At 37.2% G+C, this 26,479-nt stretch overlaps 2 protein-coding genes and 1 long non-coding RNA gene across 5 annotated transcripts in view; 1 reads left to right on the top strand and 2 right to left on the bottom strand.

Moving 5' to 3' along the window:
• Nucleotides 1-26,458, bottom strand: part of Ir25a (ionotropic receptor 25a) — a 28,650-nt gene extending 2,192 nt beyond the window's left edge. The window contains exons 1-4 of one of the 2 annotated variants that reach the window (XM_085480240.1): nucleotides 26,393-26,458; nucleotides 3,351-8,000; nucleotides 2,564-2,922; nucleotides 1,649-2,443 (exon numbers count right to left, since the gene is read on the bottom strand). In XM_085480240.1, the coding sequence (XP_085336366.1) occupies nucleotides 1,649-2,443; nucleotides 2,564-2,922; nucleotides 3,351-3,492 (1,296 nt within the window). In that variant the 5' untranslated portion in view covers nucleotides 3,493-8,000; nucleotides 26,393-26,458. Of the gene's footprint in view, nucleotides 1-1,648; nucleotides 2,444-2,563; nucleotides 8,001-26,392 lie in introns of those variants that run through there. The other variant, XM_029300819.2, reaches the window with a different exon arrangement.
• On the top strand, nucleotides 51-20,118 carry LOC146724299 (uncharacterized). Its single transcript, XR_014924144.1, has 2 exons — nucleotides 51-176; nucleotides 20,007-20,118. It is a non-coding gene; the product is annotated as an uncharacterized LOC146724299 (long non-coding RNA).
• Nucleotides 14,029-26,459, bottom strand: Oct-TyrR (Octopamine-Tyramine receptor). Of its 2 annotated transcripts, XR_003819235.2 has the most exons (3): nucleotides 26,393-26,459; nucleotides 19,998-21,450; nucleotides 14,029-19,467 (listed from the first exon to the last, which is right to left on the bottom strand). XR_003819235.2 is itself a non-coding variant. In XM_029300826.2 (2 exons), the coding sequence occupies exon 2, from the start codon at nucleotides 21,432-21,434 to the stop codon at nucleotides 20,226-20,228; it is 1,209 nt and encodes a 402-aa protein (XP_029156659.1). In that variant the 5' UTR covers nucleotides 21,435-21,450; nucleotides 26,393-26,459; the 3' UTR covers nucleotides 14,029-20,225. The 2 variants fall into 2 exon arrangements, 1 of the variants encoding a protein (XP_029156659.1); XM_029300826.2 differs by having other exon boundaries at nucleotides 14,029-21,450.
• Nucleotides 26,460-26,479: the final 20 nt, after the last annotated feature.

The following is a 26,479-nucleotide window of genomic DNA, read 5'->3' as shown; positions in this document are numbered from 1 at the left end:
TATCTGAATAAATATAAATGCATGTGTGACCATCCATTCTCTGATCACCTTGAACTTTTTCCAGGGCAGATAAGCGATCATCATTAAACGAGAACGATGGTGAGGCAGATAGGCGCTATGGTATTAATAAAAGAAGAGCTTACGTCGAAGATATCCCTTTTTTTTCTCTCCAACGTGTAAGTGTATATCTTATTTAATATGAATATTATCGCGTTTGCATTTATTAATGCAAACGCGCAGTGTTTTATATTTTTCTCCTTCTCAAAGAGAGAAGAGGGCAATAATATAAAGCGCATGTACATTTTTTGCTTGCACGTTTCTGTGTATGCGTGAGCTTGTATTATTTATGAGGGTTTATTATTATGTTATACTTTAATAGAGCTCGAATATTTTTCGCGAGTAAGCAGACATTCGTTATAAAAGTTTGAATTACTACAATAATTTTTCAATGAGATTCCAATTCAATACTGCGATCAATTTGTCTGTTTCGTGAATTATTTCTGAACCTATTTCAGAATTATTTCCTCTTTATGAAACATGAAAAAGGATAGTATATGGACAAAAAAAATATAAGCGATCGATCGCATAAATGTCGGTCGGCCACGATGGTCAAGTGTGATCAATAATCCTTGGATATGGCATTTGAGAGAAATGAAAGAAAAATTGAAAAAAATCACACGTGATATTGAAAGTGTTCTCGTATTTTTAAGCCGAAAAAAATTTCTTAGAATATATTGCGTGCAAACGTGATATCTTCATTCAAAAAGTGGATTGCGAATAAACGAAAAATATTAATAAATATTAATTGTATGATTTAACACACGAGAATTTTTAATTTACTTAGAATTTATTCTGAAAAATCATGGTAATCGTGGGACAATATGGTATTGGAAGAATTTTAAAGAATTCTCTGAGTATAATATTTATCATAAAAAAATATTAATATCTATCACAATAAGATATAAAATATGTTCGATAAATTTTACTCACAAACATATCTTCTTGTGATAGATATTAATATTTTTTGTGGTGAATATTAATCAGAGAAACTCTTATAAAATTTTTATAAAATTCTTCCAATACCATATTGTCCCATGATTACGAGTATCATGACTTTCAGGAAAAATTCTAGAAAGAAAATTCTCTCTGTATGCATATACGCGGTATATTTGAATATATAATATTTATAATATTATATATATAATTTTAATTATAATATGTAATATTATATGTATAATTAAAATTTAAAGAACATACACATGCATTTACACAAGCAGACAATATATGTATATTAATAAATATGTATATTGAGAATTTTCTCTTAGAATTTATTTTGAAAATTATGGTAATCGTAAGACAATATAGTATTGGAAGAATTTTATAAGATTTCTCTAATTAATATTTACCACAATAAAAAATATTAATATCTACTACAATAAGATATAAAATATGTTAATTGGATTAATTATATTTGATGCACATAGTAAACTTATTTTATATCTTATTGTGGTAGAATATTTTTTATTGTGATAAATATTAATTAGAGAAACTTTTATAAAATTCTTTTAATATCATAGATAAATTCTAGAAGAACGTTCTCTCTGCACACACATATAAGTACGCTGCGTTTCAAGCAACGTGGGTTTACCTGCAAAGGCATCTCGATGCCCGTCTGCCATTCTCCGCTTAGTATCTTCGTCGAGATCTTTTCCCGTTCGATGTTCACCATGTACATGTTTACCTTAAAATCCGCGCCGTGCTCCCCATTTTTCTTACCCCAACTGATGCCGGCGTACGTCGGCGTCATATTCTTCGAGGTCGCAATCAGTTTAGACAGGAAATCTATGTTCCTCGTCGGTGTGTTTGTCTCGTTATAAATGTTACAATCGATTTGACGTGGTTCCAAGGGCCAGTCGCCGTTATCCAAGGCTGACTTCATCGCCCGAACTCCCAACAAGGTCAAGTCGTAATAAAACGCGGATGTGATAAACGGTTTCGGGAGTATCGTCCTCGCGATCGGCTCCGGCTGGCTTTGATTGCCCACCGTCGGCGGTACCGGCTTCAGGAACAACACGGTCATGTTCTCGCATGGACAGGACGGCCACGATTCGTCATCCAAGCTCAAAACGAACCAGCCGTACTTCCGTCCATTGAAGTACAACGATTCCCCGGCGTCCAGCACTATATCGACGGATTTTTCGTCGCCCAGCAGAAAGAAGTTAACCACATCCAGATCTCGCATCTTCGACAATTGCTCCTTAATTGTGTCGAGCGACAACTGCAGCTCATTGATGACGTGTCTAGTCGGCACGTTCAGCAACAAACTCTTATACTTGTGATTCATGATGAAAGTCTTGTCGAAGAGAATGCCGGCATTAGTGATGTTCATCTGGATCGCCAACTGCCGAATCGCCTCGGGCATGAGATCGCCCGGTGTCATTACCTGAAGTGAAATTTTAAGCAACACGAAATTGAGAAACGCAAGAGACTGAAGAATTTTCTTCGAAAAAATTGAAAGAGACTTAACAAATTTCAAACTAATTAATCGGATCTTTCAGAGTACCTGGACCAAGTAATTTTTCTGATCAAGAGTCGGATCTCTCCAGGCCCGAATGTCACCCTCCTGGCCATATTGGGCAGATAAGGTTGGGACTCCCATGGCTGCGGTGAATGAACTGGACATATCGGAGCCTGGGCCGGCTCTCGTCACATCTAGGATCAGATCTGGAACGGCGGAGCCGCCTCTGCTGACAGCCGAACTCCAGGCGTCGCATATACTATCGAGGCTCTCGCTGGAATCGCTCTCGTTGATTCGCACGGACCACACCGTGCCTAGATGATCCGGATATCTCTCCTTCAGAGCCTTCAAGGCGGCAGTCACGCTCGCGTTGGCCGCCTTGTTCTTCACGCCATTAATTATAACTAATTGGGGGAAAAAGCGTCGCGCCCCGACGTGGCATGCAAAGAAAGAAAAAGGATAAAACTGAATCAGGCGATTAATTAATCTCGAAATCCTAGGCCTTAAATAGCTTATTAATGGAAAGTTACGCCGTGAGACAAAAGCAATTACAACGCATTGTTCGAAAAGTTTAATGGAACGATTTAAAAAGCTGTTTCTGTACTTTCGTAAATGGAAGCTCTCGGCAGTATTCGGAAGTACTCGGTCTGTACTAATGGACGTGACACTTTTTTTTTTCTCTACGTGATGATAAATGTAGCCGTTATAACAATACGTCGTCATATCACATCGATCATAAATATCAGTTAGCGTCAGAGAGAGAAATCATGTTATCGCGCCCTCTACGCAAGGAATATTTCAATCAAAACTTTCACAGGGGATGAAAACCTACAGAGATTCACCGGTCTCGATTTTGCCGGTTTCTTTTTGTCGCCTCCGCTCGACGCACCCTCTACTCCGTGGACCGTAAAAATCGTCGATAAAACGTGCAGAATCATACAAGTCTTCGCGACGCGACAGAAAATCATGATCATGAGCGGGAAGCGATCTTCGGCTTGAAAACTAAAAGCTTGGAACAATCGCCGCTGGATTCAACGTTCCCAGGAGTACAGTAAGAGTATAATCAGCTTGGTCCATCGAAGATATTTTCAGCGACACACGGATTAAAGCTCGGGAGCTATAAATATCATTTATGTCAACGCTCTTTCGCTCCCGCCAAGGATATATCAAGAGGAAAAGCGCGCCAAAGTTGGTCGCTTGAAGAAAAATGCTTGGCGCACTTAATTCCCCACGCGATTAAACTTGCAACTGCGTTTATATATTGAGTTTAATAATCGTCAGTTCGATCTCGCAAGCAGACGTCAAAGCGATATGGAAGTAGAACGCCGGGTCGGCAACACGGCCTTCACGGTCCAGTTATACGACCCGTGGATGAAAGCGGTGCTGGTAGCCGATGGCTATCGTTAGGCGACATCGTCGGGACGGTTCTTCCCTCGGATTCGTCATCTACACGTTCCGAAAACTCCAAAGCGGATGTTACGCGGTTAGCTGTCTACTGGCGAGGCGGTTCGCAGGCGTCTCGCTCCAAGGTGTCCCGCGGTTTATTTATGTTTGTCCATCGGTTACCGCGGGGATGACCCCAATCAATCGTGTCCCGGCGCGTGTGACCGGCTCGGCTGTCATCATCTCTTTCTTTGACGAAAATTTGAAGGTATATGTACATACGTATATATTGAATCGTGAGATTCGTGTGTCGTCGCGATACATTGTTTGAGGATCGAGAAACACGCGAGCGATATGAAATTCCGTCGCATGTTTCACGACTCTTTGGCTCTTATCGATAATTCATCGTTCCATCGCTGAAAAAATTCTTAGATGCACATTAGGGAATATTTTTTTCCTGTCTACACATCAATCATTTCGAATGAATTTTTAAGTATATTTACAAAAAGTACAATTTTGATGAAACGAAAATTATTATACAGACATAATATTGTTGTATAAAAGGAAAGCGCAATTATTATAGATGCGCTAAATAGAAATGAGCAAATTATAATTAACGTATTGCATTATATTAATTATGTTTTCGACCCTGTGGATATTGGTTTAAGCAAATTAGCAACCATGGGGATTAAACACAGTTGAATCGGGTCCGGAAATTATATTCGCTCGAGTCAAACTGATTGAGAATATGATGTCAATGATTTGCACGCGAAAAAGTGATCGCTCGTGCGCGCGGAAAGCGATACGAATGCTAGAGGATTTGCATTTACGCACTAGTTGCCGGTGCAATCGATCATTTCCATTTCATTTAAACGGTGTTTTTCTGAAATCGACTTAGCCTCCACGAAAAGGACTCTATTTAGTCAGTTAAGTGCACTTTGATTACCGGAAGGACGTGTCTCATCCTTTCCGTTTACTCTTTCATATATTTCTTTCAATTGCTAAAATATTGAAAATCATAAAAAAACTGGACGTACTATCTTGATTGGTCTTAGAAAAAAAATAGCACAGAAATAAATGTGAAACGTCTAAGTAATTAATGTCAATTAAATAAATTGTTATTTTGAAGTGTATTTTTAATTGGTTTTGTATACGTGGATATAAAATGGATATCAGAAAAATTCTGATGTGAAAATAGAAGTTATCAGAGAAGCACGAAGCAACAAATTTTGTGTGTTTATGATCAAATCGAAACACGGTGAATATCACACGATATCGTATTCCATTTCCGTTAATATAACTGCCATCAAAATAAATCTTTCTCTAAAAAAAAAGAATGATTTATAATTCATGAGAGTGCATTTTTACTCAAATATTTATGCATATCATAAACCAGGATTACTTTGTCACGAGATAGGTGACTTTTCTGCCATATATATCTCCTTTCCATTTCAACAACAACTGCATTTTACATGAACAAAATTGTTAAAGAATTATTGACTTACCCCACTTGATATTTTTTATAGCACAAACATACATTTTAAGAAAATATTATTTGCACATCTTATACATATATGATACAATATAAATAATAGTTAATTTTTTTTGACAATCAGAAAAATTATTCTCGAGATCGGCTGTTATTATATTAAACCACGTCACGCGAACTTACATCAATCGAAGCGATTACCAAGCATTTCTTACACGCAAATCGACCGGTTGCAAAAAAATATTTATATATAGTCGAAAACTATAATACATTCCGTGGTCCAGTAATTCATAATTACGCGATAGGAACTAAACTCCGTCCTTGACACACATGCAAGCTACCGTGGTTAACGAGCAGGCGGGGATTAAAAATCTTAAGAAACGTATAATTTAAGCACAATCAATTCGAAGCCTTGTAATATCCAACTCCATTTGCGCCGCGGCGTCAAGGCGTCAGATACATGCATAGATACGACGACGCTATGGAAGGGTATGTTATTACGAGGCGATTATTATTATTTTTTATCATTAAAATTGGAGATTCTTATTTCAGATAAAAAATAAATATTACAATCGACTTTATACATTTACTAATATATGTATATACTTTACATATTATACATATATATTTGTGAATCTAACATTAATTTTCCTCTCTCGTTTTGTCCAGATCTCTCTCTTTAAAAAAAAAACTCTTTAAAATATTAAAAATATTTCGCACGTGTTAAATCAAAAATATCTCTTTCGGTTTTAATATCGCCAACTTCCGCCAATGCTCTGTTCGAACTTTGACTTTCACAATCATTTTAAATCACGACTTGTATAATTCCAAGTGTATAAAAGAGTGCAGTTAATAAATATCCAATATAGATGTATATTGGTTTATATATTTTATATATAGTGTAAAATTATATATTTTCTTATGTGAGTTTTTTCGAATGTCGTTTCTCAACGAAACAAATATAGTAAAATTATTAATCGGTAATAGGTAGTAAAAAAATTAAGAATACATTATCGAGTTTTCTTTTCAAATGAGAATTTTTTTATTCATCTCATCATCGGATTACGATTTGTTAGCATGAAGTATTTAATCGGCTTTATATAATCTGTATAAATAAATTTGCGATTAATTTTTCATATATTATTCGCGACTTTCTGAATGTCGACGGATTTTATCTTTATTGCATTATAAATCTTCGTATACTTAATCTGGACCGTATAAGTTAACCCGTTCCTTTCATAATCCGCCACGCTCTCATACAAAAACTCATTTCTCTCCTCAGACTACAAACATTTTTACGACTACCGAAATTGTCTGAGAGCATTTCTACTATAATTAATTTACTCTTTTTACATTGTTGCGAAATGAGAAATGAAAAATCACTTTATGGTCATCTAATAATAAGAAATTAATATTTAAATGAATAATTACGCGCTGTTGGCTCTCTTTTGTCATAATTAAAAACCATATGATAAATTAATTATTTTCATACGTGAAAGATGGTAATTTTATAATCGCCTAATAACAAAGGAGTTAACAAGGATGACATATATAATATAAATATGAAAGCAAACCTCATTCTCTGAGAATGAGTTTTCAGTTCGTTGAAACTGTGTAATTAGAATGATTCTCGTTTATGAGAGTTAATTAAATTCGCCAATGTTAATGCTTTTAAACAATTCATCTATGTAGAATACACGTATAATTTAGCTTTATGTATATCGGACCATAATTTATTAGAACGAAATGCAAAACGCATACGCACATCCCATCTCGTGGCAAATTTAATACGCGTATCGTGCGGATAATTTAATCACTCGTGCACAAATTTTGCATTATTTCGATAAATTGATCATTATTTTCTTTCCTGTTTTTAATGATACTAATTAGAACAGAAATATGCCATAAAACACCAGCATTTTCAAGTTACTCTCTATATAAATAAAATGTTGGTCTTCGTAACATATTGCAGTTTTTCAAATACAAACACATATATATGTATAAAAAAATAAAAAAAATAGCGCGGTGGATATTGTAGGTTCACAATCATCACTGCCGTCTGTTATCGTAGGATTCCACCATAATTTTTTGTTGAGAGATTTTCTCTGCTGAAAATATCGACTTGGCATGGCCTGTGTAAATTTTATCGCGCAGCCATATCTTCTCCATTCGCCTCGCAGTCTTATATCGATTCTCTTCTAGGAGTCATAAAAATTCATCGCCTCTTAATCTTAAAGTAACATACATATATATATACATTCTTGCCGGCTCATTGAGATCTATACTATTAATCAATGATAAAAGAAATTGTAGGCTATCGTTCGCGCATTTTACATTTATCATCTCAAGATTATCGAGGAAAGGATCGATATTCGATATAGGACGTAGTATATATAGATATATACGACAAGATTTGCGTTGTTACAATAGTTAGTCCGGGAACAAGACCCATCCTGTTTATCTTGTTAGTCAAAGGATATCGAATTCGTCATCCTTCTATCCATTGAACGAACAAGCTTCGCTTATTGTTGTGCTTATCTGCTATATCCGGCAAAGAGACATCTTTGATAATAACTCGTATTCGACAAGTTACATGGTTCACGGAACTTCCTGAAAGATAAACAGATCCATATACTGCCAATCAGTTCCGACCAGTGCGATCTACGTATTTGTGAAAACTATAATACTTTACACCGAAACGATGGCACGAATGTGAACAGTTATCAATGTATCGAGACCGACATTCACAATCCTCGCAATCTATATCAAACGAAACTAGAAACACTTTCTAAAGCTGGCGAAACGCAAATCGGACATGTTTCCGTAGAACGAATGGATATGTCAGGATTGATGTAGCGCGAGAAATTCAATCAGACGTGCTGATCGCGAGGAACCGCAGAAACTATATAGTGATCTTCTTGGACTTTCGCATCATGATCGTGATATCTCACTATTCTCTTCTAAAAGAGATGTAATCTTTTAGGTGAGGGGGAATTTTCATTTTCAGAATGTCGGTCTTGTGTGAATAAAAATACCAGAAACTTTGACAAAGTTGAATATATGTCAATTTATATTCATATATACTCTAGATGAATTGCGCCTTCAAAAGTTTTACCGAGAAAATCACCTGTCTCTTTGCATTGAAAAGGATGATTAATACTAGCAACACATTGTCAAAGACCATTCAACAGAGAATCGGCGAAAGTACATACGCGATATTAAAACTGAAGGAGATATTTTTGATTTAACACATGTAAAATATTTTTAATATTTTAGTTTCTTTTAAGAGAGAGAGAGAGATCTAGACAAAATGAGAGCGAAAATTAATGTTTGCCTATGTTAGATTCATAAATATAATAAATATATAATATATCTGAAATTATAAAATCTCGAATTTTAATGACAAAAAATCATAAATTCATAAATATATATGCATAATATATAATATATTATATAATATATAATATATAATATAATATATATATATATTTCTGAATTTATTATTTTTTGTCATTAAAATTCGAGATTTTATAATAATTAATTTATTAATTTTTTAAATTAATTAATTAATTAATTTTATAATAATTAATATATATAAATATGTATAATATATAAAGTTACTGTCGCGCGCCTAAGAATTTGTCACCTAGTGATTCCATGGCGATGTTCGCCACGTGCAAGTCTTTTATCATGCCTGTACAATGGCCCAAGTTTTTGTTGTCACAATGGCCGAAGAATGAGCTTTGTCGTCGGATTCTCTTATGTCAAAGTCGAAATTCGAGATCTCCGCCCTCGCGTTTAGAAGATCGATATGGTGGCCGTAACAGGTATCGCCACTACTTAACCGTATGACGAACGACGCAGAGAGAGTCGTTTCTACGCGATAGCGCGGTCTCGTGGTAACATTCATCTTGCGGGCTTTCAAGCTGTTAGTTACGTTGGATGCACACGCGTGAGATCTCTACTGGGACTTGCACCTTCGTAAGATCCGAATAATTGCATTCGGGTTAATTCTCGTTTATATACAGATCTCTACTAAAACTAACCAGTGACGCGTATCAATTTATAAGCAGACAGTGATATATATAGTTTTTGGACGAATAATAATATTCTCTACGTTATATTTCTCAAAATCGGGAAACGGTGAAAAATGAAACTTCTTTTAAACGATAATGAATAGAAAACTTATCTTGAATCCGGCTTTAGAGAAATTTGATCGTTCTTTCGATTATGAGTTTAAAATTAAGATACACGCATATGAATGTGCTAATTTATTGATGAATAATTTAAAATAAAGACAACGACTTTATTGCATACGCCTTATAAATTGCAAATAAGCGAATATAACGCATCAATATTGGTGTTCAATATTGGTTATTCGAAAATATAAATTTATGCGGAATGTGTGATTCCATAGTGGAACCAGGCCAATTTTAGAACGATGTGTGATTAATACGGCATTTATTCTTGGCTTTTGAAATAATTTCGTGCATTGACCATTCTAATTGCATAATTCGCAAAAAAAAAACGAGAGTCTTTTTGACGAATTCAAATTTATCGAAATATAATGGAATATGCTGCGTGGACGCAACACACATTTTGATCTTTTATTGTGAAAGTTTTCCCGACTTTTTACCACGTATTCTCTCGAAAATAATACACAGCGAAAAATATCGTAGTAAATGAAGGGTCTCACGTTTATATAGATGTGTCTATGAGCCTCCCGCGAAATAACAATCCTTGTGAGTGTCGCTCGTATTTCGGTTGCCTCGGGGATGATGCGGTTCGTATCTATATCAGTTTTTTTTTTTCTTTTTTTTTTTTACAAAGTACCTCGTTTTCGACAATGCTTGATGCTATAGATACGCGCGGCTTTCAGCGAGAATACCGGTTCTACGTATTTCCGTACAAATTGTACCACGAGCACGTATGTACATATGCGTTTCCTGTGTAACATGCAAATTCGTTCGGCACATTACAAAAGACATCGCAAGAGTTTTGCCGATATTCCGCACAAATGAGAATTTTCGACTCGACTCAATACATTCATGATTTCTGTGCACTTTGCAGATCTCTGAGAAATGTTATATTAGAGAATTAGTTTACATATTGTGCTACATTTAGAAAAAGTTAAATGACAATGAATAAGTGCTAAATATCGATTATTTAATTTGCAAATTATTTTAATTTCAAATTTGCACAAATGTGGCTTAAGATTTTTTTCAATTTTCAATTTTTGTTCGAATTTAAAACATTGATAAGGAATAAAAAAAGCGTTGTCGAGAATAAGATGTTAAAAATATGATGACGAAGAAATATGAAGAAATCTAAGTTCTAGGTCGTAATATTGTGCGAAATCATTGTATGTGAATTATTATAAAGGCATATAAGCTGAAGATCAGATTTAGTATATAGACGTTAAAGCCGCATGAGCGATATCGTGGTTAATTGCATTAAGATTTCGCGTGTATGACGATATATATAAATATATATATATATATATATATATATATATATATATATTCTCCTCAGTCCGACAATTCAACGTAGCTTTGTACATACGTGCATTTATATAAGAATTATCTTAAACGTGGAATTTCGCCTCACAAATCAGTGATTTGCACGAAATTCATTTCTTATAAAAGATAATTAAATCTCCGTTTTTACTACCAAGCTATAAATTTATAGAATTGCGATAAATAGAGATCAATCTAGATTTAGAACGACCTCCAGAAATTATTGGAAGAATAATGACATGCTATTAAAGTTGTCAATTTCCCTTTATTTTATACTAGTTTGCTCAACTACAGTTATTTCACATCAATCTAATTTTTATTCAACACTTTTAGATTGTGTTTTATAAGTAGAATTTATTGTATAATACGAATACATTACAATATTCATTATACGAATAATATTATCGCGTTAGTAATATAAATTCATTTTCATGTAATAAATTTAACTTGTTACAAAGTTTTGCGCGATCTTCGTCGAGTTTACACAGCAAAACTGGTTTATTGAGTATATTAATGAAACCGGGAAATTGCAAACTCTTAATTACTTACCGGAAACTTGTCGATCACTTCACGTTGCCTTCAATTAATTACGAAATTCTGTCTTTGAGTCTTTGGTGATTCGAGGAACGATTATTAGTGAGAAGAATTTTTCGTTGCGATTGAAACGTTACGACGTCATATCAATTATTTTTGAAACGTTATTACTTCGTGGCGATACGTAATCATCGGCGTCGCATACATGTATTCGACGGTATAAGCTATCTCGATTATTTGGAATTATCCAGATAAGAGTGTATAGTACAGAAACGAGAATATTGCGCGCAAAACAATTTACGAGAACTCATAATTTAGTTTAACCGGTGTAAATAAGAACCAAGCGCGTTTCAGCATTCAACTTTTCATGCAAAACAGCAATAAAGCGAGCTTTAAATTTCTAATACGACGATAAAGAGAGGTGTCGCGGATATTAAATATTCAATATCAAACTCGACGATTTAGAATTCCGGATGCTTCATAATCTGCATAATTCAGGCTGCTCTATAACGTCTATTATCGAAACAGGATGTTGTTGCATGTCAGTTTGCAGCACTTTCTTTGTCCATAAAGGAATTGATAATTTATGCTAAACTTGAGAATATAATTTTTTAAAAAAAGAACAATATTTTTATTATTTCCATAATCAACTTAATATATAATTGAACTCTGAAAGCTTACGGTTACAATTCATTAGCTATTCATTAGCGGCTTTCTCGCATGCTTAAGCGGCAAACATTCATTTTAATTAAGAAATAAAAGCTCTCGAAAGAGAGGAAGAGTACATAGACACAGAATAAAATCCACAAGGCGTACCTTTCATTTCACATTCAGAATGTAATCGTGATAATTCCCACCTTACTCCCGCGAGCACTTGACGGTTGATAACGAATAGGCGGAAACCCATTAAAGAAAATTGCCGGAGCAATTATTCGATCGATGAAAGCGTATATTTGTCCGTAATAAAATCGTCGGAGATGATGTAAGGTGACGCGGCGATGCCAGCGAAATTTGCATGCGGACTTTCTTTTGAATTTGCTTTTGAGTTATCCAGAACGCGGAATAAAATATGAACTCCGCGTCTTCCGAACTTGTTTTCACAGATGACGTTTATGCAAGGCTCGCGAATGCTTCCTCTTTCCGGCATGCACTTTTGGAATGCGGAAGCCGCATCGGTGCCTCTGTTTCGGAGATCCGCGAAGGAAATTGCCAGAGCGGGAATTAACATAAAATGACCGAGTTAAATAAACAGGTCGGTTTGCGTGCTCACGTGTCTGCGGAAATGATCCGCGTTTCACGAGGACACGTGCTCTCTCGCAAAGGAGGCATGTCTTATCTAATTGCGAAATTCTTCGCGGATTCTTATATGTATAAGCTCGGGAACGAGGGAGACCGCGATGCATTTTCAGGGGATCTAGAGAACATGATAAATGCTAAGACGATAAGCAAACGCGATGTTGTACGTACGTGCATATGAAAATATATGCGTGCACACGCGTCTCTTTCTCTGATGAAACAAGCTAGATTGTCAAATTATATACGAGGGCGCGTGTTTCTACTTCTCCAGAACGCTCACGAGAAGCTAATGCAAAGGGAGTTTACTACACCTAGAGTGGTATTTGAATTTTATGTATTTACATACATGGCGCGCAGATAATATCGTACAGTTCGTATATCTCTACTTGAATATTAGCATGCTTTATCGGAATTTACGGTTACGATATACCCCACGCTCTCATATTTTCTGTCCATCATTTTTTACTTTTCGTTCTATCGAGGAAATCGACATTCCGTAACATCCGGGCGATTATCTGGTCGGAAAAAGGCTTCCCGATAAAAATGATCGAGGTGAAATAAAGAAATACGTAAGCGTTATTCAGACGACGTTTCGTGGCAAAAATTTAAACTAATCTCTATTTTATTAATCTGTTGTTCTTCGAATTTTTTATTCTGATATATAATTTTAATTAATACAATCGGAGATATGCAGCGAATAACAATAAGGGAATTTAAATTACATTAACATAATTTTTATGCAAAGTGCATGCGTCAGCGAAATCTGGAAAATATTTTTCCAGAATGTTAAAAGGGCGCTCTTTACTTAAATTCATTTATCCCTCGTTGGTTTTACGTATATATGTAAATGATATTTTTCAAATCTAGCAAAGCGCTTTACGAAAAGCGGTCTAGTACGCTCTCTGTCGTTGCTGTTATTTCAGTATGTGGGTTATACCGCGTAGAGAGAGAATTGCCGTGTAACACGAACAATGCACGAAATACTTGGTTCTTGTAACACAATGCAATTGCGAGACACAGCGCGGACGATTTGCTGGCGTTTTCACCGTCGCGTGCAATGCGTCATGCAAATGTACTTCGCATTTTGTGGCTGCTGTAAGAGCATGTCGGAAGAAACAAGAGCGAATGTGTCATCGAAATCACCAACATCCATATTTGCATTATGCGCGACACGAAATAATTCGTAGAAGCAATTATAATTTCTGTGTAATTTATTTATGTTTCAAAGCTGTTCCATAATAAATAAGAACAGGGAAAACAGGGGAAAATTGCAAAATTAAATAATTCATAAATATACATATATGTATATGTATTTTTTTTAATCGCACAAACTGAAAATTCTGAAGGAATCCACAGTGAACATTGCGTAAAATCCATAACACCATACAACATTATTTATTTCAATATTTCATTAGTGTTCGTACATTCATATCGCACACATAATATTTCGTTAAAATTAACGACGAAGTCTATCATACGCCGCACATCTATACGAGAGAATTAACACATTTTCCATAGTACGCAAAGAATGCACGAAGAAACTTAAAAAAAGTATCGGCTCAATATGTCGGTATCTCGATTCTTCTTATACGTGGCCGGAAGTTGATTTTATCGCGAAAATCGCTATGCGTCCATAAAATCGACCAAAGTATAGTTCAGCACGTGTTACGTATATATATCTATGTTTTTAAAATTTTTTCTAAACGATTTATTCGATAACTTGCGCGGAGAGATTTCAGTTTTTCGCGCATTTGCAATCATAATCGTCGCCGATTTGAAATAAATCTCTGTTTTCCCGTCATATCGTTCATCGCGATATGGATACGACCATCGTTTCGACACACTCACCACACTCGCACACTGATATCACTCACTGTGTATACACAACGTACATCAATCTTGTCCGTCTTGTTCATTAATTGATTTTACATGCACACATTCAAGCGACAGACTCACATGAACGCTCGTTTAATCTGCGCCTCTGAATGCAAGCGGAGTTTCTTCCCGGATTTTTTCCCTTAAATATATAATTATATGTACATTTTTATAAATATAATTATATATTTATTATATATATACAATTCTTGTAAAGATCTTTTTCTCTAACGCGAGAATTTTCAAAGTGTGTTACAACAGAAATTCTCTAATGGCTGCATCATACATTTTCCGTGTCTGCTTTCTTTTTTTTTTTATTAAATTAAATAATTATTACGTTCCTATTAATGCTGAACATTTGAAAAAACAAGAGATATCCGTGAAATATATATATAATTCTAGAGGAAGAGTAAGAGTCATAATCAAAGGAGAAAATACAAATACACTTCGTGAAAGTTTTAAAACTTGTTACTTTGATGTGAGATATTGACAAAACTTACATGCCGATAAAAAAATATTACAGAATGTTTACTTTTTGAAACGCAAAATATAAATTTAATAATTCTCTTTACTTACAAAATTTTTTCATCGTACGTAATAATATATTTTTTTTTCATTTGTGTAACAATTTCCGCGAGAAATTCTTTCTGAAAATTTTTGTATGTAGATTTTACAGATGCGATACACAACTGAACCTGGCACTTATAAGAATGCTAACATTTAATCAAAGTGGTGTTTCTATTGACATCGATTTTCATTAAATTACTCTTTAGTATCGAAATAACGGGATGGGCTTTATGAAATACCAACACGCTGTATCGAATTATTTGTTTCTATTTGGTATCCGAAAGTAATCCTAGGTTATATTGTAACCGATATCCATTTCCTGTTTCCGTTTCAATTAAAAAAAAATGTTCCCCTCATACGCCCTTTCTCTCCCGAGTGCGTTTCCTATCTCGCGCTCTGTAATAAAATATGATTTCCCCCTTTGCAATATCGTGTGTCATAAAACGCACCCGTATTTTTTTTGTACATAAAATACATAGCACAAAATATTCGAACCTCTTCTCCTTTTATGAGAAACGAAAGATCGTGACACGTACATTATATATATACATATAGAAGATCAATAAAACTGAAAATCTATTATTAATACAACACAAAAACTCGCTACCAAACGCAATAAATGAAACAGATATATAGCTCAAACGTATCATTTTCATTTATCGGATGAAAAGTTATATTTTCCTTAAAAAAAAAAAGAAAAAAAGATTTTAATTTGCAAACACGGAAGAAGTTCGATTCGTAAGAGAAATAGCTGTGAACTGGGGAAGAAAAACTCCGCCTACAATTTCTTGTCAGGCGCAGAAACGAGAATATCTGTATTGCTATACTTGTAAATCACAACCAACGGAGTATCAGTTTATCAACTAGATGTGTTGTATATATATATATATATATCTCTTTTTTATTTTTAATACGTATCTAGAGTTGTAATCTTTATATCGAGCAACCAGGCCCGATCACCAATGTGGGATTCTCACGTATCGCGAATCGTTTCGCGGCATTCAAAATGGCAAATTATTTTTTTTAAACATATTTTCTTTTCATATAAAAAAAGAGAAAAATTGCGGTTGAAGATATCGAACAGGATCAAGGAAAGGGATTAAAATGAGCTGCGTGCCGATTCGCAAAACGCTCATCGAGAATCGAACTGCTGATACGTATATTATAGTGTAATATACGATATAATATACAATATATAATATAATATCATAAACTATATATGTATATATATATATATGTATATATATATACGCATATGAAATTCCTACCCAAGGCATCCGAAAAGTTTAACATCTATCTTCTGAGAAGAAAAAATGAGAAGATCGGAGGTAATGCATAGAGAAAGAGAAAGTCATGAAAACGTTTCCTTTTGCTGAAGAAAAATGCGAGCACTTTGGCACTTATTAATGTTTTGTGTAAAAATAAATGAAAAAAAATTATTTTCAAGCTTGATATAAATAAGTGTCGTTTTATATTTTATAGATAAAAAGCCAAGATGATTATATTAATGTATAAAACACAAGACACAGCCATTTCCACAATGATAAAAGTCCTTTAATTCATTTAATTAAAAAAGATATGTTTACATTTGTATACGAAAGTTGCTAGATTTTTTTACGTCAAAAACCGCAAAGCTGTAAATTCCATTTAAATAAAATTAGTGCAAAGCGTGCACCGACCATTTTTTTTCCCAGAGAGAAGAAATTATGTATGTTTTATGCAAATGAGATTCATGTGGCAGCTTTGCAGGAAATGTAATCCAACATCTCAGCTGTGCAAATTCAAAACTATTCGTAGCGCATTATGCAAGACGAGAGTTGCGAAGAAAAAAGTTTTAATACTCATCTAAAATTGTTCTTTCCTTCCATCTCCTCCTCTTTCTCTCCTCTCTCTCTTTCGTTTTCTCTTTTTCTTGGGTAGGAAGCAACATTGCATCGGAGAGTATAACTCGAGTAAAGAAATGTTCCCTATCCTAGTAATTAAAAATCTTATGTCGTTCGTAGCACGGCTACGAACGTGTTCTCACAACCTTATCACAACCTTATTATAGAGTGCCCTGGTGACGAGATCGAATTATCGGGTCGTACGATCCGTCCGATCTATTTTTTTCTATTCACCCTACCAATTCACCATTTAATCCATCGTTTTGGCGCGGCACTCGAGGAGATGGCGGTTTTTTTCCGCCTGTTCCCTCGTGTTTTTTTTTTATCATTAAAGATACTTTAAATTGTATTCTGGTCATATAAATAGTACTTCGCGTATGTTACGTTTGTGTGAGTGTGTATGTATATGCGTGTGTGTGCGCGTATACGTGATTCTCTACAGGATATATCTCGAAATCACCGATACATATTTTATTGACAAGCGACGAAGTCGCGAGAGTGGATGGTTCGCTTGAGAGTTTTACTCTCGAAAGTAACTCTTAATAATGGAAGCGATTCAATAAAGAAAATCGAGGCTTGTAATTTTGCATTCAGGGAATTCTCAAACGAATATACTTGCGAATAATCTATTTCGATATTTCATAAAATGTTGATAAAAATATCCAACTTCAGGAATATTGTACATACACAGAATGAATAATATATACAGAGAATGTCATTCTATTATCTCGTCGATGAGTATACGATGAGGAATTGTAAATTAAATTTGAATAACAAAAACGCGATATTATTGCACGTCGGAAGAAAACTTTGAAGAGAAGCCGTTATATGAATAAACTAAAGTGGCTGTCGTTAAAATTGATGGAACGGCGATTCTCTCCGGTAAATCGTGTAGAGACACGTGACGGTGTAAAAGCGCGCGTCAACGTGAATATATATCGGCAGGTGATTTAAAGTGTGACTTTAATGACTACAATTCGCGGTCGTGATCGAGCGCGGTGCGAATCACGAAAATTTATGAGCCGGTGTTGCGTTAACGTCGGTGACGCCGAAATAACGACCGTGTCCCGTCGGTGACGAACGACGCTCCTTTTATATGTATAATATATATATATACGCTCGTCCCTGTTTTCTTACAACGCTATACACGCTCCGCGATTGAGAGGGAGAGACTTATGGCTGAGTAATTAATTATTCACAACCGTAATACTTGTTAACGATCGGCAGAGACGTACACAGGGTGCCCCAGATTTAGTGTACCACTCGTTAATGGGAAATTCTTTAGGCGATTTGGAGACGATTTTTCCTCAGCGAAAATGTCCAGGCACCAATCATTTTCGAGTTGTAAACGATTAGAAATTGAAAGCTTTTTTGTAAATTAAGGCTTGTGTGAAAATAAATTATTAACAAAACTACATTTTTTAGTTAATTTCAGGTAATGTTTACTTGAATAAAATTTTAATTTAAGGCTTAATTACAAAGATACATGATTTAAAAAATTGAGAACATTAAAAAAATGATGATCTTCCTCGAGATTTTTCCTCAGCGAAAATGTATAGGTACCAATAATTTTCGAGTTGTAAACGATTGGAATTGAAAGCTTTTTTGTAAACTAACTAATTTCAGGTAAAGTTTGCTTTAATAGTATTTTAATTTATAAGGCTTAGTTACAAAGATGCATGATTTTAAAAATTGGGAACATTAAAAAAATGATGATCTTCCTCGATATTTTCGCTGAGGAAAAATCATCTCCAAATAACCTTAGGAGTCTCCCATAAACGGATGGTACGGTAAGGTTGGGACACCCTGAATATATGTCCACCGCGATCGGCACCTACTTAAAATGTACGAATATTTTCTCCGTTTTGTCGTTGGTAAGAAAAGCACGTCCTGGATTTTTTCTCTGCTCCTTATACTGCTTTCTTTCTCATCTAATATCTCCGGAAAACTGCGCATCGACGAACTTTTGCCGAAACTTGTCGCGCGAGGAAAGAAATCGACGATGACCTCGATTCCGGTAACGAGTATTGTTGATGACCGTGATAGATCGTACTTTTATACCTTCTCGAAAGTGCTAAATTCAATATATATCATTAATCATTTGCTAGCGGCTAGAGATTAATCTCGGGAACCGCGGATGAGATTCATGAAGCTGATGCAGCTTCTTCTAGTATAGCATTCGGAGAGGGAAGATGGTAGCCGACCGACACACACAGCCGCCCAGGAAGAATAATTTTCCTTTATTATTCCCGCGAAATAATTTTCCCTTCGCAACTTTTGCCCCTCCTGGGAACTGTTCAGGGTCGAATTAGCGCCGGCTTGGCTGCCAATCTTGATTGCAACGCGCAGCCTGCATCTCTCGGATGAAACTACATCCATTTCCTCCGCCAACGTCTTCTTGAAATCCTTGATAAATTTTCGCGAAACTTATGACGATAAGTGCACATCGCTCTTCTGGTAGAGTTTTCACTCTGGCAATCCGTTATGCCGGTTGAAGGAAGCAGATTTCTATGACGTTTCAGTTTTTGTTTCAAAAACAAAACTTTGAAAGTCGCTTGAATTTAAATGTAAAAACTCTGGGATAATTTGTATTTAGGTCGACACGGCATAATTAAGAGTCTAGACTAATTCTATCAATTTTCATAATTTTTCGCGCAAACGGAAATCTTTAATTTCTCCTTGTCATTTTTTATTACGATGTAACGAGAATTATTGAAACTCGAGCACAAGGTTCTCTCCTTTCCGAGATAACTAGCCGAGCATTGATATGAATTTCTCTTTCACAAAAAGTATGAAATAATCGTCTTCTTCGAATATTATTGCTCGATCGACATTTTAATTAAACGCCAAAACTAAATGATCCGCGAATTTCGTAGAGTCGATTTATGACTTGTCGCGAAACAATACTACTTCCATCAATTTACAATTGAACTTACTTGTTCCAGATTCTCTGGCTTCGTGAAATCATCGTCGTCGTCGTCGTCGTCTTTGTGCTGACTGCGTTTAAGTTCTCGCCGCTTAACGAGCTGCGAGAGGCGAACAAACGATCGGTGGTAAGCGAGGCGTGAAAATTCCCGTGAATTCCTACGCGCGAGCGATGCGCTTCTCCCTGGACGAAGAACTTATTGAACGGCTCTCTCGTATTTGGCGATCCTAAAAGAACCTCAGCGGATTCGCAGCAGTCGCCTGAACGCTTTTCTATAATCGAGATTGAAGATCGTATAGATGAGGGGATTGAGAGCGCTGTTGACGTAACCGAGCCACGTGATGAAGTACACCATCCGCTCCGAGGGGCAACAGGCCGGGCAGAACGGCACGATGACGTACATGAGGAAGAACGGTAGCCAGCAGACGACGAAGACGCCCATGATGACGCCCAGGGTCCTCGCTGCGCGCCTCTCCTTGGACAACGAGATCCGCTGTCGTTCCTCGATAAACTGATAGACGGTCGTCGAGGTGGTGACGGCGCCGCCGCCGGCGCCGCGTCTCGTGGACGCGGTCGTTCCGCGGTCGTTGCCGCCTATCGTCATCTCGGTAGGCTCGTCGTCGATCAGCGACGGCTTCGCCTGCAGACGGGGCGTCGAGCGCTCGTTGTGATTCGTCTCCGAGCTGACCGACTCCTCGGCGTCGTCGGTCTCGCGGTGTCTGGTGGACTGTACCGGGCCCAGCCTGCTCTGCCGAGCTCTTTCCCGTAATCTCCTGCGCGTCGCTAGGAAGATCTCCAGGTAGACCAGGCTCATCAGCAGTAACGGGATGAAGAACGAGCCCAGGGAAGAGTAGACGATGTAACCCTTGCGTCTCGTGAGTTGACAGGGTGTACCTGGTTCTAGTTCCTCCGGCCAGTCGTTCCAGCCGGCTAATGGTGGCGAACTGATGGCGCCCGAGAGGATCCAAACCCCGGCGATCGTCCCGAGGACTCGTCTGAGGGTTCGCTTCTGGGCGTAATTGATGGGATCGGTGATCGCCCAGTATCGGTCCAGCGCGATCGCGCAGAGATTCAGGATGCTAGCGGTGCAACAGAGGACGTCGCACGTCAGCCACAGCTTGCACAGATGAATACCGAAGATCCACTTGCCCAGCAGCAGGTAGGCTACGTTAAACGGCATCACGAGGATCGCCACCGCGAGATCGGCCACCGCCAGCGAGACGATGAAGAAGTTCTGGACGATCCGGAGCGGCCTGTATGTGAACACGCTCAGGATCACCAGGACGTTGCCGAAGACCGTCGCCACCACGAGGAAGCTCAGGGTTAGGGTGGCCACCACCGCCTCCCACGTCGGTAGATTCGAGCCTGTCTCCTCTTCCGGGACGCTGCAGCCTCCGACCTCGTAATCTTCCGACATCGTTCCGCCAGACTCTCCGCTTGAGTTCATGTCGTCCAGGGTGCCTCTGCAAGTCAAATCGTTCTTATGGTGAGTCCAATTTTCTCTCCTGTTTTGTTTTTTTTACTCTTTTTCATGAATTGGTGCACATACTTATAAAGCGCGCTCGTTAACTCTGATATTAAACAGCTGTAATGTAAAAGCGAATGGTTTAAATATGCAAAAATTAATTTGACTTCGAAATACGCGAAAACGTACGTTCGATTTAAGCAACGTTCAATATGGCGAAATATAAATTTCGCTGCAAAATTGCGATTGCATACTTTTCAAGTAATGTACGATCGTAAACTACAAGCAGCAGAATATATTGAGTCTCAAACGAAAATTAATGCGAACTTTGTATTCCTTCTGTGAAAATTCTACGGTTGCGGAAATGTATTCGCCAATCCAATTCGCTTATGTCAGCCAAACTTTTCTCTGTCAGTTTCTCGATAACGTTGATCGAGGAGTTAGGTTTATCCAGACCATGTCGAATCGAGCTAAAAAGAGACACGAGCACGTCTGTACATGTGAAAGCGATTCAAAAGTTCCGACAAGTCCGCAATTTCTCCCGAGTTTCTACCAAATCACTTGTAATTGTGTCAATCAAAAGACGTCCCGAAAAGAAATTCCAAATGAGCAAAAATAAAAAATTCCAAATGCTCTCATTCAGTTCAGGAAACATTTAACACTTTTGAACTTGCGCGAAATATCCCATACTTTCACAACAATGGATTTAAATTTGAACGCGCGATAGTATTTCTTGTAGAGCTTCTTTCTCAATTTAGATTTATGGAATGTAAAATTATAGATTTCGTTGACAGCACTTTACGCTGCTTCATTAAAAACAGCTCCGAAATGAAAGATTTAAGCGATCGTCATTATTCATATGCATATTCAAAGCCACATGGCTGGTTTGAAAACGACGAGTAGAATTATTAACATCGTTAATAAATCGCAGCGTCAAGCGTTGCAGCGACGCTTTTTCCCGACGTTACAAATTATCGAGCTGCAGATTGCGACGTATATACATTATTCGGCTACATGCAGCAGAGCGGGGTATTATTTTCTACACGAAAGAGCCCCCCCGTGCAAGAAAATGTTTCCATTTTTGTGTGTCACATGCTGGAAACGTCGCCGATAAAAATATATGGTTTAACGACACGCGCGCCAAGATAGAAACGAACAAAGATCCCGTGTGAAACGAAAATAAATAAAGCGAGATCTTCCAAACCGTTAAAGATGCCCTGCCAATTTCACGCCATTCTCTTTCTCTTACGATTAAATTTTTCTTTCTTTTTACCTTCCCTTTGAAAAGAGATCGCATTCCGCGCGACGCGAAGCGTCGAATGTCACATTTTTCACGTTCTCTCTCACAATTACCACTTGGTGATCACGGGAAAACATCGGTCCCTCGAGTAACTCGGTTTTGTTTGCCACTCGTCGTGTGTCAAAACTGTCGAGTGCTTCATCATCCTCGTATTCAGTCTGCCCTTTCTCTCCCTTTCTCTCTATCTGCTCTTCTTCCTCCCTCGATTTCTCCGCGTCAATTAATTCAAAGCGCGAGAGAACTGTCGAACTTCAATTATTACACATGTTCACCTACAAGGCAAATATTGATTTACTTAATGCCGAAGGGGGCTGTGAAAGCACCCGCGAAGTACCGGAAAGTACTCTTCAGAGGGCTGTAGCCAGCGAATCAGTGAACCGCAAAATGAATAAAAAAAAAAAAGATATCGCGATGAGATGTTAATCACTGGAAAAACCACGGTCAAATTGCAGCTAAAAGCTCTCTCAGAAATCGGCCGCTGCTGTATCTCGGACGAAAGCTTGCCGTTATCGAGCCGCAGGTATTTGATTAAAGCAATCACGGAACTTCCATAATACGTAACATCGTTTGAGATCGACTTTGTTAAGCTTATCCGACTCAATTGCGTTAAATTCGCCCTAAACCGAGATATCGGTTCCGTTCTTCATTCCGGAAACGGGATGAGGTCCGATGATTGCGCAAAGAGGAGGAATCGAGAGATTGATTGCGGAAATCGACGATATTCGCGACCCACTTACCTCGCATACATTTTGATTGATCGGTTAAATTGAAAGAAGCGCGGTGGTTATTAAAAAGGTACTGAATTGCGGTGAACATACGATATATAAGTTTGCAAAACCACGCGTTTCCAGTCGTCTCGCACGCGAATCTTCACACACAAACGCACACAGACGTATTCCTCTCGCATGCAACGCATTTATAAACTTTCAAGAAAATCACCGCGCGTGTAACATTGAAACTTCTCGCAATAATTAATGCGCAGAAATCATTAATCACGCGACTGCGAGGCGACCGGGATGCGCAAAATCGGAGAACAATATACGTATACGCACAACAAAATACTCCGAGTATTTTGAGTCGCACAGTTGACGTAATTCCGCGCGTAAATCAGCCCATCCGTGAAATTCTCTTTGGCTATACATGTTATAAGTTTCTGTAAAAAAAAAATAAAAAATAAAAAAATAAAAGAACGAAGGTAGAGCTTTCTCGCACCCTGTTCTCACCGCAACATCGTCCACGAGTGAACACGCCGTCCTAAACAATTCGATTATAACTCCGTCGTCAACGGGTTTTCCGTTCAACTGGATTACAAGCCGAACGGGATCGTCATTCGGAAAATTGCGTCAGCGTCGAAATTCTCCCCGAAAACATCGTGTGTAGATATATCGTTCGCTGGAATATGTTTCGTTCGAATTTTCAGGGCGTGTTCGCGGAGACCGAATTTATCGTCGGACATAAATTGCTGCTGTCCTTAAAATTCTGTGAGGCGTGGATATATAAAAAAAAAACGGGGTTTGTTGACTTTTCGTCAGTATCACGTCACGTAGGATAAATTTCGCGCAATCGATAAATTCTGTTTTACATAGGCCGCAGCCTAGATACGCGATGTAACGTTACGTGACGCTGGCAGACTTTCTTATGCGCTTTCGCACACGAGTCAGAATGAGCTCGCGACAATCTCGCATTCTCAAGCGGCATATTATATAAGTTTCCATCGCGTTTTAAAATCAATTATGCACACTTTCGTCGGAATTGCATTCTCGCGAGATGGAAAATTTTATCGAAATAATTCTTTTCAACCCGCGATTTTCCTATGTAGGGCGCTCCAATTTTCCGCGGAAAATCACCTTCGGTTTCGTCTTCTCGAACTTTTGATCAAAATTCTTTTACTTTTGTACCTCGTAATAATAATGTAATATTAATATAATAAATCTAAAACCCCTCGAGGGAAATATTTCATTTCAAGAGAGAGAAACAGATCTGTCTGGATTCGCTAAGGTTGTCTGCTATAACTTCACTACAGGATTTTAGTTTGCTTAAGCTTATAACTAGAATGTCCCAATTAAAGTACGTCAACTGCAGCGACTCGTAGTTGCTTTCGAGTTTTGATTAGAATAGAAAGTTCCGATCGACTTCAATTATAAAGCCTGCGTTTAAATGACGCCTTGCTTTTTTATTATATTGTGGTTTTATTGCGACGGTCTTATCGAGAGATAAACCTGTTAAATCTCACACCATAATAATTTATCAGGCTTAAACAATCTCTATCTTGCTTAATGCCTATTTTTATATACAGGATGCATCTAAATAAAACGAAAAGTTAGTTTCATTCCCTTATAAAGGATACAGGAAGATCGAAAAAATATTAATGTCCTTTTCATTAGTGGAAAATATCCACCAAATTTCATTTTAATTTGTCTCAAGTTTGAAAAAGATATAAATACTTAATTTTTACTTCTTTCTTTAGAAAAGTGTGATTCCTCAGGGAGAGATGTAAGAGTATATAAGAAACCCCTCTTAATTTTCGACAAAGAATATCATTTCCTAAAATGTTTCGTCTTTATTTAAATACACTCTGTATATATAAACGATCTTTACATTCGAAGAAGATTTAATACATAAAGAAGATTTTGTTTCAAAGAAATGGATGCATAATACATGCATTTTCTTGAAGAGGCAACGTTAAACCCTTTCTTGCGCTTGACGTTTCTCTTAAAACAAACACGTAATAATGTTGCCTATGGATAAAGCCGATTATTGCTCATTAACTCGAACATTTATACGAGTGTTCCATTATCGATAGTAATATCTTCTCGCTGCGAAGGATAACAGTGGATATTCGCATAATGGTAAATATCCATTGATTTCGCGAGTTAAACATGAGACAATAACAAGATAATACCATTAGTATTACACGCGTTTTGTATGTGTGTGTGTGTGTATTAGGATGCACCGTTCACTTCATCAGTTGATCGAGCTCTAACTCGTAATGTTTCGAGTGCAGAGCATTAACAGCGGAATGCCATGCCTCTGTCTCTCGATAGCAATCGATGAGGCGCAATTGGCATGAACGCGAAAGGGCGCTTGTCGAATATTCGGAACCATCCTGACGTTAATCACGAATCGGGTCAGCTGGCTTTTAAATCGCTCGTGTAATCATCAAGTTATATTATTCTCGATCGATTGACTGGCCGATTAAGATTGGCAGCAACAATATATTTCAACAATATTTGTCATAATAACAAGGGCACAAATTATGTTGCCGATTTTTTAAATTGTCGTAATTCGGGTCTGCGAATATCTGGCGAATCTAAATTAAGTAAAATAGAGAGAGAAGAGAGAAACGAAATAACAAACCAAAAAATAGGCTCGGTCGTTTTTAGTCATGCAAGATCACGCTATGGGATACAACGAAATCAGCCCCTTCAAGTCAATTACACTCGGTGTAAATAAATTGAAGGCGCAATTGACTTTGGACATAAGCCAGAAATCGGAGAAAGGTATTTCGAAATAATTGGATTTTCGCACGGCGAAGTCGTCGAGGTGCGGCCTTAGTTCTTCGCCTGCGAAAATTATCTATCGTTGTTTTCTCTATCTAACGATCTTCTTCGATTGAAAGATTTAATGGCAAGACACTTACTGTCGGGTCCAGCGCTATACGCGTCCGGTCATTCATGCGAAACCGTCAGAGACACATCGGCTGTCACATTTTGATTCCCTGCCTCGC

This window comes from Nylanderia fulva, unplaced genomic scaffold, assembly GCF_048542155.1.
Source record: "Nylanderia fulva isolate GAGA-0341 unplaced genomic scaffold, ASM4854215v1 Scaffold14, whole genome shotgun sequence".
Classification (NCBI taxonomy): domain Eukaryota; kingdom Metazoa; phylum Arthropoda; class Insecta; order Hymenoptera; family Formicidae; genus Nylanderia; species Nylanderia fulva.
This window is presented reverse-complemented; position numbering and strand designations above follow the sequence as displayed.